Below are 19,124 nucleotides of genomic sequence, written 5' to 3'. Positions count from 1 at the left end.
GCGATATACTACTAGTGTGTTCAGGTCAGGAATATTCAGTGCCATATAGCCATATCCTGTTGGACCCAGATCAACTTCTCATGATTTTTCTCAATGCCTCCAATTTACCATCACCGTAGTATGATACAAATCATGTACAGTACATTCTGGATACCCTTTAACAACCATTTTAACAATAAACAGTCTTTATTAGGAAGTCCTTGGTTTTCCATTTTATTATCCATTCAAATAATTTGGTGCCCCTCATTTTCATTTCAGGTACAGTACCCACTTCCTAGTATGTTGTTTTGAAGTCACCAGGTAAGTAGCCTCTTCTTAACGTCCTTCACACTATGAGATTCTTAAATTCATGCATCAGCTTTTGCAACTGAATGTCGTTTCAGAATGTCCTATTTTCATATCTTCCTCAGAACTCCATTGATTTAATCCTGCACAGTTTAAGGAATCTATTAGCTCTGTTGTAATCTTAGTTCAGTAACACAATATAAACACATTGCACAAAGATCCTTTGTACATGGAGTTTGTACACTATTTATATTACTATTACTGTGCCGAAAATGCTATATATATATATATATATATATATATATATATATATATATATATATATATATATATATATATATTTAGAATGCATATATATATATGTGTATATATATATATATATATATACACACACACACATATATATATATACACGCATACATATATATATATATATGTATATATATACATATATACATATATATATATATACATATATATATATACAGTACTGTGCAAAAGTTTTAGGCTGGTGTGAAAAAATGCTGTAAAGTAAGAATGCTTTCAAAAATAGACATGTTAATAGTTTATATTTATCAATTAACAAAATGCAAAGTGAGTGAACAGAAGAAAAATCTACATCAAATCAATATTTGGTGTGATCGCCCTTTGCCTTCAAAACAGCATCAATTCTTCTAGGTACACTTGCACACAGTTTTTGAAGGAACTCGGCAGGTAGGTTGGCCCAAACATCTTGGAGAACTAACCACAGTTCTGTGGATTTAGGGCAGCCTCAGTTGCTTCTCTGTCTTCATGTAATCCCAGACAGACTCGATGATGTTGAGATCAGGGCTCTGTGGGGGCCATACCATCACTTCCAGGACTCCTTGTTCTTCTTTACACTGAAGATATATATATATATATATACACGCATACATATATATATATATATATATATATATATATATATATATATATATATATATATATATATATATATATATATACATATATACATATATATATATATATATATATATATATATACATATATATATATACAGTACTGTGCAAAAGTTTTAGGCTGGTGTGAAAAAATGCTGTAAAGTAAGAATGCTTTCAAAAATAGACATGTTAATAGTTTATATTTATCAATTAACAAAATGCAAAGTGAGTGAACAGAAGAAAAATCTACATCAAATCAATATTTGGTGTGACCGCCCTTTGCCTTCAAAACAGCATCAATTCTTCTAGGTACACTTGCACACAGTTTTTGAAGGAACTCGGCAGGTAGGTTGGCCCAAACATCTTGGAGAACTAACCACAGTTCTGTGGATTTAGGGCAGCCTCAGTTGCTTCTCTGTCTTCATGTAATCCCAGACAGACTCGATGATGTTGAGATCAGGGCTCTGTGGGGGCCATACCATCACTTCCAGGACTCCTTGTTCTTCTTTACGCTGAAGATAGTTCTTAATGACTTTCGCTGTATGTTTGGGGTCGTTGTCATGCTGCAGAATAAATTTGGGGCCAATCAGATGCCTTCCTGATGGTATTGCATGATGGATAAGTATCTGCCTGTACTTCTCAGCATTGAGGAGACCATTAATTCTGACCAAATTCCCAACTCCATTTGCAGAAATGCAGCCCCAAACTTGCAAGGAACCTCCACCATGCTTCACTGTTGCCTGCAGACACTCATTCATGTACCGCTCTCCAGCCCTTCGGCGAACAAACTGCCTTCTGCTACAGCCAAATATTTCAAATTTTGACTCATCAGTCCAGAGCACCTGCTGCCATTTTTCTGCACCCCAGTTCCTGTGTTTTCGTGCATAGTTGAGTCGCTTGGCCTTCTTTCCACGTCGGAGGTATGGCTTTTTGGCCGCAAGTCTTCCATGAAGGCCACTTCTGACCAGACTTCTCCGGACAGTAGATGGGTGTACCAGGGTCCCACTGTTTTCTGCCAATTCTGAGCTGATGGCACTGCTGGACATCTTCCGATTGCAAAGGGAAGTAAGCATGATGTGTCTTTCATCTGCTGCAGTAAGTTTCCTTGGCCAACCACTGCGTCTACGTTCCTCAACGTTGCCCGTTTCTTTGTACTTCTTCAAAAGAGCTTGGACATCACAACTGGAAACCCCTGTCTGCCTTGAAATTTCTGCCTGGGAGAGACCTTGCTGATGCAGCATAACTACCTTGTGTCTTGTTGCTGTGCTCAGTCTTGCCATGGTGTATGACTTTTGACAGTAAACTGTCTTCAGCAACCTCACCTTGTTAGCTGAGTTTGGCTGTTCCTCACCTGGTTTTATTCCTCCTACACAGCTGTTTCTGTTTCAGTTAATGATTGTGTTTCAACCTACATATTGAATTGATGATCATTAGCACCTGTTTAGTATAATTGTTTAATCATACACCTGACTATATGCCTACAAAATCCTTGACTTTGTGCAAGTGTACCTAGACGAATTGATGCTGTTTTGAAGGCAAAGGGTGGTCACACCAAATATGGATTTGATTTAGATTTTTCTTCTGTTCACTCACTTTGCTTTTAGTTAATTGATAAATATAATCTATTAACATGTCTATTTTTGAAAGCATTCTTACTTTACAGCATTTTTTCACACCTGCCTAAAAGTTTTGCACAGTACTATATATATATATATATATATATATATATATATATATATATATATATATATATATATATATATATATATTAATTAAAAAATGTCAGATAGGAATTTTTCAGGCCTGGGCAAACAAGCTCATTCACACTGTCAGAGTTCTAATATTTATGGTATATAAAAATGTACAATCAAAGGGCTGTAAGATTAAATAATTCAGTGCACTGCATGGAACAGTTAAATAATATATTTTATAAAAAAAAAAAAAAAAAACACCCTTGTTATATATATTGTAATAATATAAAAATAGGGAAACATATTTAACTACAAATAATCAAGCAAAAGGCACAAGTGGCTCATAGTCACACCAGCGTTGCCCAGGCCGGATTAATCATTCTCTACGGTATCATCAGTTTTTATTTTTTATAATACTAGTTTACACCATTAAAGATCTTACTCTGAATCTTCATGAGAATCCTAACAGGCAAACATCAGTGTTAACAGATCCATTTTCATTTGTTTTTGTACACCTTTTTGTCTGAAGTCATTGCTGATGACAGTTTAAAGATAAAGCATTTTACTGTTTTAACATTAAAAGTGGAACAAATAACCACAATTGTAAAACTACAAATTTGTATCTTTAGTTCTTATAAGCCTCAATAAACATGTATGCCAATATAGGAAAGGTGACACATTTTCACAGTAAATCAACACCTGTTCACAAATTAATTTACGATTCATGATTTCTTTTTATGTGGGAAGTCACATGCAGTTCATGAGTGACCCTGACATAAGACTGAATGAATTCCCAGTGACTGATAACCCTTTTGATGCTGAAGGTAGATTGCTTGAAGTAAGAACAGGCTGCATGTTTGGATGTGTGTTCTCTGAATCATCCATTTTCTCAGTGCTGTCATCCCAGTTGATGTGAAACCTTGTAACTCGTGGATTTGAAGCCAGGATGTTTCTCTGGAGCTGAAATAAAGAAATCGTCATTCATTTAAAAAAAAAAACATCACTTTCAGATGTTCTGCAAATTCTACAAACCAGATCTGCAGTTTACAACTGTATTGTTTATGGTAACCATTTATAAAACAATCTATACTTATAACATATGAACTTCTCAACTACCATTACTAATTGAGATATACAATGCCAGGCCCCTTTATTAGGCCGTGTACCTACAGTAAGACCAGGTTGGACCACAGCTTGGACACGTCATGGTGCTGGAAGCTGTTTAAGGGATTTTAATCCATTCAGTCATTACTATTTCAGACAACTGGTGCACAGAGGTAGGCAGAGTATTGTGATGATGAATGCTTTGTTCTATTTCATCCCAAATATGCTCAACTGGCTCGTGATCTGAGATTGTAATGGCCATAGAAGATGCCCGAAATCTCTGTCAAACTTTACGCACCCAATTCTGGCATGGTGGATGGGTGCATTATCAACTTGGAAGTTGTCAATCGCCATCAGGGTACCAGTGCATCACTGTTGAGTGAAATTAATCTTCAAAGATGTTGAAGTAACCTACGGCATTCGTTCTCACTCTTCATTAGTCCATGCTGTATGTTTATGTGCTGCTAGGATGTTTTATTGCATCTACTTTTTTTTTTTTTTTAGTTTGCTTGTGTTCATCCATGAATTGTACAATCAAAACAGAACAAAAGCTATTGAAATTAAAATAAGTATGTCCTCATTATTCTTGGAAAACTATTCTTTTTAAATGCATATGTAAACACAAATACCCTGGCAAAATCTGGCTTCACAGTGGGGTTTTCCCTGAGTTCTGGGTCTGTGTATTCATTGTTAACGTAATACCCCACACGAATGAATTCCTGACCGCGGTACGTGCAGGTAATTAACACAACAGTCACACCCACGGCATCTGAATCTGGAATGAGTCCCGGTTGTGCTGAATCTGCCTAAAAGGATTAAATCATAGAAATCTAAATTAGTATTAACAAGGTAGTCAGATTTATGTGCCAGAAGAAAAAAACAGAATAAACAAAATACATTTTTTAAAAATATATTGTTCTATTTGCTAGCCAGTGAAAACATTTTATTAACACTTATCATATTAAACAGTCATCCATCTGCCTCAGTCTTTTTTCTTAGGGTTGATTGGAATTGTAGGCTTACAGAAAAAAAAAAAAAAAAAAGTCACAGTACGGCCATTCATTTATTTTAATTTCTCTCCCCAGGTTTCATATTCCAAAAAAAACCCTTCCATAACTCATTTTAAAACAAAAATTGCTACTTTTTTAGTACTAAAAAAGTAGCAATTTAGACAAGCGTTTCAACCAGAAGTCTATTACAAATGTTGATTTAGCAGACTGTTGAAATAATGCAGCAAAAACAACAGACCACAGACTGCTAGTTAAGTAATGAAATTACATGTGGAATACAATGACAAGACAAAGCTGGGATACAAGACAAAATATTAATTTGTTCACTTCCAATGAAATTTATTGCATTTACGATGATGTAATCCAGGAGGTAATAGACCAAAAAAAAAAAAAAGACACTCTTATGAATTCTGTCATAGTTCTCCGCCTTTTACCACAGATTTTCTTTTTTTTTTTTTAAGTTGCATTAGGACAAAAACTACAACCGACCCTTTCGGTCCTGCAGGACCCTCCTTATCTTAGTGCTGTATGTTAACATATGCCGTCAGAAATCACGTTGGGACCTCAAGGGTGAGGTAGTGTATAAATATATGTAAAGAAATAAAAAATTAAAAAATATGTCCTGTTGTCATGTATACTCAATTAATAAAGGAGTTTATTACTCAGCTCGGCAAAAATAATTCAGGACTGAGGGTTAAATGTCCATGCAACATTTCCTAATGGAACAGTTCTTATGGTTGCCTTCTTAAGCTCATCAGAGACCAGAACTAATTCAAGTAGGTCACCGTGACTCTGAAACCCTAAAATTCCCATATCAAGTTTTATGACAACTAGGGGTTAATTTGTAAACAAAAAGGTACTGGATCTTATCATTGAGGAAGAAGGATGGCATTTTTGTTTCTAGACCTAATTTACTGACCTTGAATTGAAGTAGCTTCCGTTTATGCTTCAAGTTCTCATCTGCTTGTTGGTTTCGTGAATTATTGTTGTTGACGTCGGTAGCTGCATGCCAATCTTTGCCTAGCCATAATCAGGTTTGAATAATACCAGTGGCTGGCGCACTAATCTGATGAACAGGATCGACAAGTGCAATTTTTGGAGCGTTTCGTCATTTGGGTTGTGAAAAAGCTAGTCATTTTCTTACGAGTCATAGATGTTGCATCCTAAAATATATTGTTACAGAACCCTTTTGTCATTATATTAATGGAACAGGAAAGCGTTTTTTTTTTTTTCAATTGTACATGTTTTAGATTTTTTTTCTCCATACGGTTCATCATTTGCAAACTGTATAATTCTCGCCTGTCAGACAAAAAAGTCCCGGATCTGGGATCCAGTGCGATCCGGCACAAATTAACCCCTGGTGAGTGTCATAATAAAACCAAAATCCTTCTTTGATGCCACCAATTTATAGTCATCATTATAAATTGACTTCCAATCCAATGCTAGTTTGTGTGTCAGTATTATTACCTCACCTGAAACACAAACATGTGTCTCCCTGCAGGAACAGGGCCAACTAAAACAGAGTCTAAAACCTGGTCGTACTCTTCACTTTCTGCAGAACCGACATAAATGATTTTCCACTCCAGATCTGTAAACACAATATGAAAACAGGCATTAGCAATTCAATCCCAATTCCACTTGAATTTTATACTTAAATATGCAGATATTTTAACACAGTAGATGAAAAGACACGCCTCTTCCTGGTACTTAGACGAAGAAAAGAAAAATAGCAAATATATTAAATGATTACTTTTCAAAGGTTTTTACAAAGGAGGACACTGACAACATGCCGCACATGTCGACCTGTTCCTATCCAGTTTTAAATAACTTTAGCATAACAGAGGCAGAAGTGTTAAAGGGACTAGGAGCTCTTAAAATAAAAAAATCCCCTGGGCCGGATGACATCCTCCAAATAGTACTCAAAGAAATTAAAGAAGTTATTTACAAACCGCTAACCAAGGTCATGCAACAGTCTCTTGACATAGGGGTTGTACTAACAGACTGGAAAATTGCAAAGGTAATACCGATCCACAAAAAGGGAGACAAAACCGAACCAGGTAACTACAGACCAATAAGTCTGACTTCTATTATATGTAAACTTATGGAAACTATAATAAGATCTAAAATATCCTGGGAGACAGTCAGCATGGTTTTAGGAAAGGGAGATCGTGTCTAACTAACCTGCTTGACTTTTTTGAGGATGCAACATTGACAATGGATAATTGCAAAGCATACGACATGGTTTATTTAGATTTCCAGAAAACTTTTGACAAAAAGTCCCGCATAAAAGATTAATTCTCAAACTGAATGCAGTAGGGATTCATTTATTTTTTGCTCAGCCCAACACTGATTTCAGGGTCAAAACAGCTGGTCAACATGGCACACATGCCAATGTATGTAACTATAGTTATAGTTCAACTATAATACATACATTGGCATGTGTGCCATGCTTGCCAACTGTTTTGACCCTGAAATCAGTGTTGGGCTGAGCAAAAAATAAATGAATATTGTTTAGGATCTGCCCCTCTATAAATACCCACAGAGAAATGAGCAGCCCAATGTTATTTAACCCCTTAAATACAAAGCCAATCATTCAGTTTGGAGCAGATCAAAGTCTGAAGAAACAGCGAATAAGATGCCAACTTCAGCCTCGTCAGGGATGCAGCTATTTACTGTATCTATAGCGTTCCATTTGAAATGTCTAGATATCCTAAATTGACATAAAAACAAGCAAGAATCCAAAGTATTTTTTCACTGACACCATTTATTTAATAAACAAAAGAAAAATAACAATTCTAGTGGCAACAATAAATAAATAAAAATAAATGACTAAAGCTTCCGTGTTTAACAATCATTTTAAATGGTATGCAAAAATAGGATTCTTCCTACTGGACTTGAACCTCATGTTTGATTTCATTCCCCAAAGGTAGTTTTAATACCCTCTCCAATCTCTAATGTCTTCAGGAAGCAAAACAGAAATTAAAAAAGGAATGTATTTTTTTGTTTTGTTTTGTTTTTTAAATACAGTACTAATTTGCACGAAACACCAGATCTGACATTTAAATACTTTGCAGTATAAAATGTATACATATATTATGACAAACATGCACAACCAAACCTTGGAAACCAAATGTGCAGGTGCTCTTCCAGCTAAATAGGCAGGTAGTCTTCAAGTCTATTTTTCAATTGCTTCAAAACTAGGACCCCAAGTTTGGTAATCCACTAGTTTCAATAAACAAGAAAAAAGGGTTCAGATTTGGGATAGGTTTAAAATGATTTATACCTGTTGCCACTATTGTGTTTGGCATAGAATTTATTTATTTATTTTTTAAATCTGAAGAAGTTCAAAATAAGGAAAAATAAGACATATACTAAATCACAATTTACAAGCTAGCAAATAACAACTACTGTAAGTAAGCACTCCAGTTGTTATACTTAGAAAGGTTTGGTGATTATACTGCATGTACTAAATCACTGCTTAGCTTGTAAACATATTTTGTTATTACAGGGACACTGACAAATTATTTAATTCTGTTTTCACATCAGGGTCATTCCAGCTCAGGTGCTTAAGGGGATGCTAGACCTAAATCAATTACTTCAATTATATATATATTTTTGTTTTGTGGAAACCCTCGAAGCAGCCTTTAAGATTATACTATTTATCCAGGTCACGTCCTTAAAAGTTTACTACAGGAAAGCAAAAGCATATCAAAGTATATTATAGCATAGTGAAAGCATGGTAAAGCATAGCTAAACATTGTAAAGCCCAGATAATTACAGTAAAGCATATTAAACATCATGGCAAACCATGGTAAGCTATGTTAAATGCATACTATAACCATGGGAAAAGCATGGGAACTGGGGTACTGGGGAAAACTTTTATAAGGTACCCCCTAGGTCATCAACATGGGAATTCCGAGCCCTTCCCACCATGTGGGGAATTATGCCACTTTTGCCTGCTCTTGTCACCTACCCTGGTACCCTTTTCTCCTTCGCATGTGGTTTATGTACCATCAGTCACAAAGGGCAGGAAATTCCTCCCCAGAATTTGATCCAAATGAGCTGGAATGACTCATTAACGTACAAATGTACACTAACCTTTGCCATAGTGCTCACTAGGTTGCTGCAGACTTCTAAATTCCCAGAAACACCAACCATTTTGAAAAACTGAGGTATAATAATACAGGCCTATAAACAGCAAACTGTGGATGCAAGTCGTCAGCGTTTCCGATTTGTTCAATACCTGATGTTGAGGATGCTTTTAGTGGTTTAAAAATGCCCTTGATCAGAATGGGACATGCAGATTACAAGTGCAGTTCATTTGCAATGCATCCTTTTTAAAAGTTCACTTCCAACTATTTTTTTTCACTAAAATGCACAATACTTTTAAATGTATAATACTTTTCATTGTTTTGTAATTGAAATTTGATTTCAGCGTTACTGTAACTTCAATAAAAACTGTCAGTATGCATTTGGCTTAGTCTTCTGATAATACAAATTACTGATAATTCTAATTGTTTTGCTGGTCCCTTGAAATTCGTTTTAATGAGAATTGACTGTATATGTTTGAACTTTTATTAAACTTTTTTCAGTTTCATAAAGTAGCAAATAATATCTACCCTAACATTTCAATGGCTCTACTTTGGAGAAAACCTGAAATTGAATTCTTAGATGCATTGGTTAAACTTGATCAAGGATCTATTAAAACAGATCTTTACTCAAAACCTACTGATATAGCTACATATGTCATCTGCACATCCTATCCATACCAAAAGACCCATTCCTATAGGTATAAAGGTGAAAAGAATGTGTTCTGATGGAAACTACTATAAAAAATAGTGAAAGGAATTGAAAATAAATCTTAAAAAAGAGGATATAAAGAACAGATTGTGAGAATTAAACGAGTTGACAAACTCAATAGAAATGAACTCCTCGGGTATAATAAAAGAGAAAAGAAGGTTGAAAGACTGCCATTTGCCATAACAGCACTGTAGCGACTTCCTTCCTGTGCTGCTGTCAGTCCTGTCAGTATGAAGGATGAATACAGCACTTAATTATGTTAGTCACAGCACAACTAAATACGTTTACTGTATTTTAGGGACACTACGTTGCAAGCTTGCCTATTTTTAAATCTCTTACTTACGAGTCTGTGCTTAGTTTAGAAAAAGGTATATGAACTTGAGTTGGGTTTTTAGGCAAGCTTCACACCAGAGAGTGAGAGACACCGCTGGTCCGTCATCCAAACCTGTGTTGTGTACTTGACCAAAAACATTCTTGACAACATGGCTACCTATAGGAAATACAGTGGGATATGCATTTATTAGCTGATGTTTACTAACTATACTAACATTGTTCTAAAATCAGTAACCACTGCTGTCAAAAAAAAGAGGTTTCCTTGTTTTCTCAACGTCATGAGAAACAGACAACGTTTAAATGCGTGTTATGATTATAGTGCGTAACCTTATTAACGCGTTTAGAACTACTGACCCCCTAAAAGCCAAATGGTTATTTTTTATTTTATATTATTAAACTCTGGCCTCGCAATTGTTACAGGATGATAATACCATCAACATGCCTTTTCTACGTTAATTCAGTTTTAAACAATGTGCACTTACCTTCTGGTAAATCTTCAATACACTCGAAAGTAATTTCAAACTGGAAAGGATTTAAAAAGGGAGATGGGTTATCCAACACTGCTACATTGTTCACCTGAACCTTTGCCATATTTTTGCAATCCAAGACTACAGTGTGGAGCCAGCGCAACAGAACACGGCGCGTCTGCCACGACACAACTCTTTATTACGCACTATTATTTAAATTACAACCAATATTCTAAGCTGGCTCTTTAACTATTTGATGTCAGTAACGGCGTGATGCCCATCTTTGCTGCCTGCTCTCTGTCCCTAACATTGGTTTCCATTGTCAGATGATTGGCTCCATAGCTGAGCCGTTAGCTCAGTGGGAAGGCGGAGGAACCATAGGATTTGGATCTATTGCAAATTGGTAACCTTTGTAGGAGCGCCACCTCCTGTTTTTATTTGATAGAGAAACACAAGAACTTGAACTGTAATGTAAATACAGTATTGATTATTATTATTATTATTATTATTATTATTTTTTTTTTTTTTTTTTTTTTTTTTTTTGTATTTATTTTATTTATTTTATTTATTTATTTATTTATTTTTACTTTTTTTAATTTACTGGTGGTATACCAGATATTATTCCCCTCCCCATATGACTTATATTTGATTGTATTTTAGAAATATAAGTAAATAATTATAAACAAATAAAACATATAAAACAAATAGCTCTCAATCAGCGGAAGTACTGTAAAAATGTAGGCTACAAATGCAAATACGATTATACAATGTTATAATGTAAGGCAAACACAAATACATGTGATACGTTTAGAGACATACAGTACATAACTATTCATAACAAATGTCATTTTTATACTTTTATGGATGTAGCTGAAAATATATTTCAATAATACTATTTGTTATGTATGGCCAAAAAATAAATTCCCATAAAAATAGAAGGAGATTTCTGTAGTTTTTATACGCTCTACATGAACATACTATGTTGCAACATTTGTAGGAATGTTAAATATATTTGCAATTAAGGGGTTAATCATTACAGACATATGATTACACCCACCATTTGAGTTAATGACGCTTTTTAAAAAGTGTATTAACAGCTGCTTCAAATGAGTGCCCATGTGTATGAAGAGGAGTGGTCAACGGTTTCTTTGGTCATTATAAATCAATCTACTGCAGTGACGTTTTTTTTTTTGTTCTCTCAAAACTTACAAGCTTGTTGTTATGCAATGACGCAACAATAATGTTTTGAAATCAAATGAATATGTGTGTGTGTGTGTGTGTGTGTGTGTGTGTGTGAGTGTGTTAATTTGTATAAAAAGATTTATATTTATGGAAGTTGCATTTACATTATGCGAAGTTTAACCAAAAATGTATTGATTATATTAGTTTTGTTGTCATTTTTATGAGTTATTTATATGATGAATATTTTAATATTATATATGTTTATTCAATTAAACACATTTGGATGATGATGAAGAAGTAGCATGATTTTTCATAATCTCGCCATTTCAGTTTAGCTTTTAATGTCTTTGTTTATTACAAAAAGATGACAAAATTAAATTGGTATTTATGATGTGCTTGTACTTTTCATGATTTCCATTACACGAGAGTAGCTTTTAAAACTTCATGCTGATTTGAACTCGGCTCTCGCCAAGATAAGCACCAACTAAGACGTAGCTTTACAGTAAACTAATGTGATCCATCTGCGTCTCCATCCATTTGCGTTTCCTTCCATCTGATGATGTAGATATCCTTCTGTCTGGTGTCAATGGCTGAAGTGTAATGCTGGCTCCAGTGATCAGCTTATTTTCCTCCCCAGCGCATCAGCGCACACAACGGCTGTGATGCTGGCTCCGGGGATCAGCCACAGTGCGGTCTCCCCAGCACATCAGCATGACAACCGTTTGGATTGAGCTAAGTAGGGTACATCTCTGGGGTCTTCAAGTGGGCACCTTCCATTCTCGGTGTTTCGTCGACTAGCTCACTACACCTCAAGAGGGCTTGACGGTGATTCTGGCATCCCAGCATCACCCCCCTCCATCCCCCACTCAACTCAACCCAGCTTACTTACCCGTACATCAGCGTTTCTTTCTTTCTATTGTGCTTGAGATCCCCAACCAGATTCTTTCCGTCTCAACCACAGCCAGTTGCTGCGCCTCTGTGCTGCTTCAGATAAGTTCTTCACTGTGCAACGCAACTCTTGGCCACTGAATCCAACGTCTCTGAGAAACCGAGTTGTAGAGTGGGCCACAAATCCTCGACAACCCACCTCCACTGGATAAACCTGGACTCTCCATCCTCGCTGTTCCGCTTCAGCGGCTAGTTGACCATACTGCAGTTTCTTCCTCTCATACGCCTCATCTACAGCATCCTCCCATGGCACTGTTAACTCTACCAGGTGAACAAGGCATGCTGATCCAGACCACAAGACAATATCTGGTCAAGATTAGTGGTAGCAATCTTAGGTGGAAAAATAAGCCGTTGACCAACATCTGCCAGCATTTTCCAGTCTCTAGCAGCTTCTAGTTGTCCTGGGCGAGGCTTGGTTTTAACACCTTTTCTTGGCGGTTGCTCTCCTGGGTGGAGGAAAGTTGTCTTTTGTTTGTAATGTTTTGATGGAACTGGTGGCAACTTATTGGTCATGTTACACTTGTCTTCCAATGCTAAGGCCAAACATCTCAGCACCTGGTCATGGCGCCAAGTAAACCGTCCTTGGCTAAGACCCACCTTACATCCTATCAAAATGTGCCTTAATGTTGCAGGTGATGAACACAAAGGACATGAGGGATCCTCTCCTACCCAGAGGTTTAGGTTCTGTGGTGATGAGGAAACAGATCCTGCTCTGTTCCACTGTTCATAGGTCTTGCCAGCAGATCTTGTATTGTTCCACACTCCCACCTTAATTAAATTACTGGAAGAAGAAATTCAGTGCTTTTCTTAAATCAGACCTGAGAAAAGTTAGCGATTGGCCATTGTGTGACTGTGTGACTGTTTTCAAGAAAAGTGTAAGAAATGTTTGTTTGTATTATACTCTTTTTCCTATAAAGCTTCCAATATATATATATATATATATATATATATATATATATATATATATTTATATTTATGTTGTTCATATTCCAATCATAAATATAGACTGCATGATATAAGTATGTACATTTAAATAATTTTCTAAAACCATTATTTATTTATTGCGGTTTTTTTTTTAGATTTACTACATATTTACAGTATCATCATGCATCTGCTTCGTACTCAAAAAGAAAAAAAAGGTAATGTAGATACACAAAAATGGGAATAATTGATTTTAAAAAATCAATTATATCAGGATATTTCAGACTACAAGTCTTTCTTCAGCTGGATGGAAAAAGTAGTGCTGTAAACAAGTTGTCTTTCAAAATAAAAATTCAGGAGGATGATGACATGATGACTTCAGAATAGAATGTTAGTTCCAAGAGCTTCCAAAGTGCCTAATTGTGGTGGCGGTAAGAATCCAAGTGTACAGCTTCCATCATCCAAAACAGACGACTCTTTTATTAGCAGATGGAATAAACAGCACACATCCAAGCTGGCACGCAATTCTCTTATAGCCCCGGGCTCTTCAAAGGTGCAACATTCATGCAAATTAGGCAGTAGTCCAGTTCGGATCTAGTGTAATAGAAAGACTCAATCAGGGTGCTTCCGTCACACCCCCACCCTTGTTTCCCACCAGCCAAACCCTGCGGTCCCCGCGGTGCTTTTCCGATGCGATGCAAAGTCAACACAGGTGCAGAGTGGAGAAGTATAGCTGCAGAGTGGAGAAGCACAGCTCTGCCCACAGTCTGGAGTCGGCCGCGGGAAAAGCAGTGTGCACCGTCAAGCCGGTCCTGCATTCCTGTATTCCGGACCGGGGACATCCTCCAGTGTCTGGCTGGTGGCCAAACAACAGCTCAGCCAGGGTCTGGAGCTCCCGGACAAGCATCAGTAGCACTGTGGTACAGATGGTAGATTCCTGGACAGCAGTGCGGCAAGTCAGCAGGATCAGCGGCAGCAGCAGTGGCTATGGCGAGCCGGACGGAGAGGGTCCGGTTGAATCTCTCCACCAGCCCCTCACTCTGGGGGTGCAGCGGTGTGGTGCATGTCTTACAAATCCCTAGTCTGCAACACATCTCAGTGAGGACCCTGCATTTGAAGTTGTGACCCTGGTCTGTGTGCAGCTATTGTAGAACCCTGAACTGGCAGAAGAACCCCTCCAGCAATGCTTCTGCTACAGTCTCTGCCTCCTGGTCTGGCAGAGCGGACACTTCAGGCCACTTTGTGAAGTAGTCCATGGTCACAAGGATGAATTGGTTCCCCCGATCAAAGCGAGGGAAGGGGCCTAGGATGTCAACCCCCCATGCGCTCCATGGAGCCCCCAACTGGAAAGTGCTGTAACAGGGTGTGGGACCTACCCAGAGGTCCCTTTCATGCTAGACACTCCTCACAGTGCTGGCAGTTACGGAGGCTGCTAGCCGCCGTAACAATATAGATTATTATTTTATTTCTTATGTTCAATAGGCGATTCTGTATTATTTTATATAATGCTGTACCTGTCTCCTATATGTTTTATTTTGTTACAGTTTTGGCAAAATATACCATAAACAAGGCTGCTAGTTTTGCATGACAGGTTTCTTAATATTTATCTTCTCTATTTGCGATTTCAATGTTATCTTTACAAATATATTTTCCTACTTTACATGTGCTCTTACAGGTTTTAATGTCCTTTAACATGTCTATATTTCTGTATTAGTTAAATATTCATTAATAATATTTTCTCTGTTCCAGATCATGACATGAATGTGTATGCTTTTATTTAATTCATAACCTCAAAACATACATCTCTGAAACGGAGAACAAATGCTAGTTTTATCAATAGCTATAATTATTATGCTTGCGTAATTCTGCGAATATATTAGAAATAGAAAACAAAACGTCCAGTCCACCTACTGTATTAATATTGACCAAGGGCAATTTAAGTTATTTTTATTACAGTAACTTAATCACAAAGTATTCATGTGGCTGAGAAAGTGCAGCAGCTATTTTTATAACCTTGGACAGCTCACTCAAGATGACCATAAAACACAGATTGAAGGACCGTGTAAGAACTGTAAAACAATGTTTAGAAAAGCTCTATTAATGGCAGGAAACAATAAAAACCTAAACATGAGGGCTGTATAAGCCGTCATCAGTCACGACTCTAGTACCGCACGTCCATGGTATTGCCAACAGTGCTGGTAAACGAGTGTGTTGCTAAGTCTGCTGTTTGCACTAGAAACAGCAACTGTGATAACAAAAGCCGGGGTTGAAAAGTCCTTAAAATAAATACACATACCAAGCATTAACAGTTATTTTTTGTTTTAAATTGTATTTCGAAAAACAAATAATGATTTTGTTTAATAATGTGATTTGGATTAGGAGTAGTTGCTTTTCTTCCTATATAAAACAAATATTACAATTACGAACACCCCCTTTTTGAGAATGGTTCAAGCCCACTCTCAAAGTCCTAACATTCACATGTCTGTACAACGAAAAGAACCCAGCAGGAAGGTTGATTGGAGGAATTTCTATGTCACCATCAGCTGCATTCAAAAATAAATGAAACAACGTACCCTGTAACATTTATAAAATAAAAAAGAGATCTGCATTGTTTAGATTTAACCAAGGAAAGCTGTAAAACAAATATATTTTCCCTCAAGGATACTGGCTAATAACAGGTAACTCATTCTTTTTTTAACGTTATTATTATTATTATTTTTCTATAAACGGAGAGCTATGTTTTAACTATGTAATATATATATATAGAAATGTTGTGATTTTAAAGAAACTCAGCTTCTGGCTTCATTTATCGCTTTGTTTTGTATGTTTTTTTTTGCTGTGGGATACGTGGAAATGGATCAATTATCTGCATTACACGTTTATTTGGACATGTTATTAGAATATTGTGTTTGTGAAACGCTAATCATTAACAATAAACCATGCATTTCAATGCAGTGCCTTTCCGTGTGACCCACAATATGACAGTTTTCACAAGAGCTTTATTTATTTATGTTATCATCAACGCTAATGCTGTAGCTATCGCAATGCCAGTGTTTGCATGGGATTCACTCAGCATCACTGCTTCATGGCACACAAAGCAGGTACTGCTGTATTTCCGGGATGCAGACATATCGTATATACTGTATACACTTGCCAGCATTAGCTTTGCCTTAGGTATTTATATATCATTTGTGTTGTCCAGTTATTTTAAGTATTGCATAATGTGCCTACTCTTTACGTTCTCTAGTAAATTAAGTTTTGATTTCGTGGTTACACCAAACCAATCACTGCATTTTCCAGTTCATACTGTTATAACAAGCATTTACAATATTAGGAGATTAAATTAAACTTCAATACAATTTACCAAAAGTCACTACATTAAAGCAGGTGTGGTTCATTTTTAATCGTGACATTCTTTATAAAGGCAATTTATATAACGTCTAAAAATAATTTATAACTAAAGGAAAATAACAATGAAAAGAAAACATGCAAAAAGCACATGAACAAACAAAAAACCAACTAACCAACCAAAAAAAAACCAACAATATCTGATATGGATTGAGTGGAGTTAAACGTTAAATGCGTGCTATTTGATTTTCAGATTTGTAAGCAAGGGTATCTGGCCTTACTGAGTCACGTCTTCACGAGGGCCTAGTATATCAGTACTCGACTGATGTGATGGCCACTTGAACTGTGTGATGATACACCTTTTCATTGACATAGAGCGAAAGTGAAAAAAACGCGATGCGCTTTTTAAAAAATGTATTTCATGTTCCATGGGTGAAATTATGAACAACATGAAAATATTATCAATATTATCAAGTATTTACTGTACGCTTGCTTAGGTGATGCTGCTGGAACTCGGTAGGCTATTGTACTATATAGATTTGTGTAATTGCTTTGAAAACGGCAATACAGTTTTCATTACTACTTAATGGATTACAAACAGATGGGACTTGCTGTGGGGGTGGGGGTGCAGATAATGAGGAATAGACAAGTGTAGCATATGTCATAAAGGTTCAGACAGATGCTGTGTTTTTTACATCCATATATATATATATATATATATATATATATATATATATATATATATATATATATATATATATATATAATTTATTTCTTAGCATATATATGTATATATATATATATATATATGTATATATGTATATATGAGACTACTGTAGCATATATAGAAAAGTGATTTAAGTGAAGCATCCCTTTCTTGTTTATTTGCAAAGACTGCATTGTACTGTAATTATTTCTAAATACTAACTTGATCAGGTTATTATACTGTTGTTTTTTCCAATTCTTATAACCCTTTAAAATAATCTAAGTGCTTGAAAAACATTATTTGTTAATGTGTTTTCTTTGAGGAAAAAAGCCACAACATATTTATTAGACCAGGCAATTGTAAAATGAAAGTTATAAAAATACAAATATTTACTGGCACTTGCATCACTTTATGGACAATTGGTTGTCTTACAGGAAGACAACGGAACATCTCTGTGGCAGTGGCGCAGAGATCCTTTTTTTTAGCTTTAGATGACTGTCAGAAACACAACTATCAAAAATATCACGGTAATACATTATTGTTCCCACCCTAGTATGGTGTTTATACAGACTATTGTAGTGATGAATTGGTTCCTATATACAGTAATATGATAATAAAACTGTGTTGTGGTTGTGTTCTTTTACTGCTCCCTTTCTTGGTGGCCCACTTTGCAATGTAGATTGATTCACATAGGAATTACAACAGTATAGAGAAAAGCATGCATAATATAGTATTTCCACATTTAAACACATAAAAAAAAAACAAAAAAAAAAAACCTTGGATACTATTAGGAATAAAAAAAAACCACAGTTTATACCCACTCTTCAAACTTGCCATTGAAACCAATATCATATTTTATTTTCCCCAAAGCTTCTGCAGAATGTTTTGTGTTCCATAGTTTATTTGTTCCAGTTTAAAAGTATAATGAGCTCCAGGATGACACTTTAAAGAGTTTTACAGCTTCTTCTGGTAACTTTTCCAGAGGAGAGGAAGCCAGCCGTTTACTTTACTCCTGTAACTCGTTCTCAGCTCATTATTGGGGTTAGTAATGTCTGTAAATTACCATGTTGTTGCATTTGAATGTTTCTGTGACATGCTGACCCTTCAAAGGTGTTTTATACTTCCCTTTACTGATTTCATCTAAATGTTTGCATTCCAGTGATAAATAGGTTGAGGAACTCATCTTATAACCACAAGGCCCCTGACAGAGTTACACAATACAAGCAGGACACACACCTTACTTGAGCATCCTAAGCCAATGCAAGTAAAACATGAAAGCTGTCAACAACTTGAGTGAGCTAGGACTACTGATTGATACCCAATTCACACACTAAGATCAGCATGACCTCCAAAGTTGTCTGTTCTCCTCTGTTTGATCACAAACAACCAGGAACGCCTGCACTGT

General features: G+C 36.1%; 2 protein-coding genes across 3 annotated transcripts in view; one reads left to right on the top strand and one right to left on the bottom strand.

Annotated features, from left to right (window-relative positions):
* Nucleotides 1-3,445: 3,445 nt before the first annotated feature.
* Nucleotides 3,446-10,992, bottom strand: LOC117403949 (histone chaperone ASF1-like). Its single transcript, XM_034006464.3, has 4 exons — nucleotides 10,630-10,992; nucleotides 6,487-6,602; nucleotides 4,634-4,810; nucleotides 3,446-3,860 (listed from the first exon to the last, which is right to left on the bottom strand). The coding sequence occupies exons 1-4, from the start codon at nucleotides 10,736-10,738 to the stop codon at nucleotides 3,648-3,650; spliced, it is 615 nt and encodes a 204-aa protein (XP_033862355.1). The 5' UTR covers nucleotides 10,739-10,992; the 3' UTR covers nucleotides 3,446-3,647.
* Nucleotides 10,993-15,959: 4,967 nt separating this feature from the next.
* The window catches only part of ttll7 (tubulin tyrosine ligase-like family, member 7), a 68,376-nt gene continuing 65,211 nt past the window's right edge, over nucleotides 15,960-19,124 (top strand). Inside the window, exon 1 of one of the 2 annotated variants that reach the window (XM_059031887.1) lies at nucleotides 15,960-16,343. The gene's annotated coding sequence lies outside the window, so the exon portion shown is untranslated. The remainder of the gene's footprint in view (nucleotides 16,344-19,124) is intronic. The other variant, XM_059031886.1, reaches the window with a different exon arrangement.

The sequence above is a fragment of the Acipenser ruthenus genome, chromosome 10 (genome assembly GCF_902713425.1).
Source record: "Acipenser ruthenus chromosome 10, fAciRut3.2 maternal haplotype, whole genome shotgun sequence".
NCBI classification, from domain to species: Eukaryota; Metazoa; Chordata; class Actinopteri; order Acipenseriformes; family Acipenseridae; genus Acipenser; species Acipenser ruthenus.
Note: the sequence above shows the minus strand (reverse complement) of the source record. Positions and strands in the feature narration are given on the sequence as shown.

Excerpts from the sequence above, each read along its gene's own strand:
- LOC117403949 (XM_034006464.3), bottom strand. The coding sequence starts at position 10,738 with ATGGCAAAGGTTCAGGTGAACAATGTAGCAGTGTTGGATAACCCATCT. Across the intron at positions 6,603-10,629 it reads TATTGAAGATTTACCAGAAG|ATCTGGAGTGGAAAATCATT; the intron begins GTAAGTGCACAT and ends TTGTGTTTACAG. Across the intron at positions 3,861-4,633 it reads TGAAGCCAGATTTTGCCAGG|CTCCAGAGAAACATCCTGGC; the intron begins GTATTTGTGTTT and ends TCTTTATTTCAG.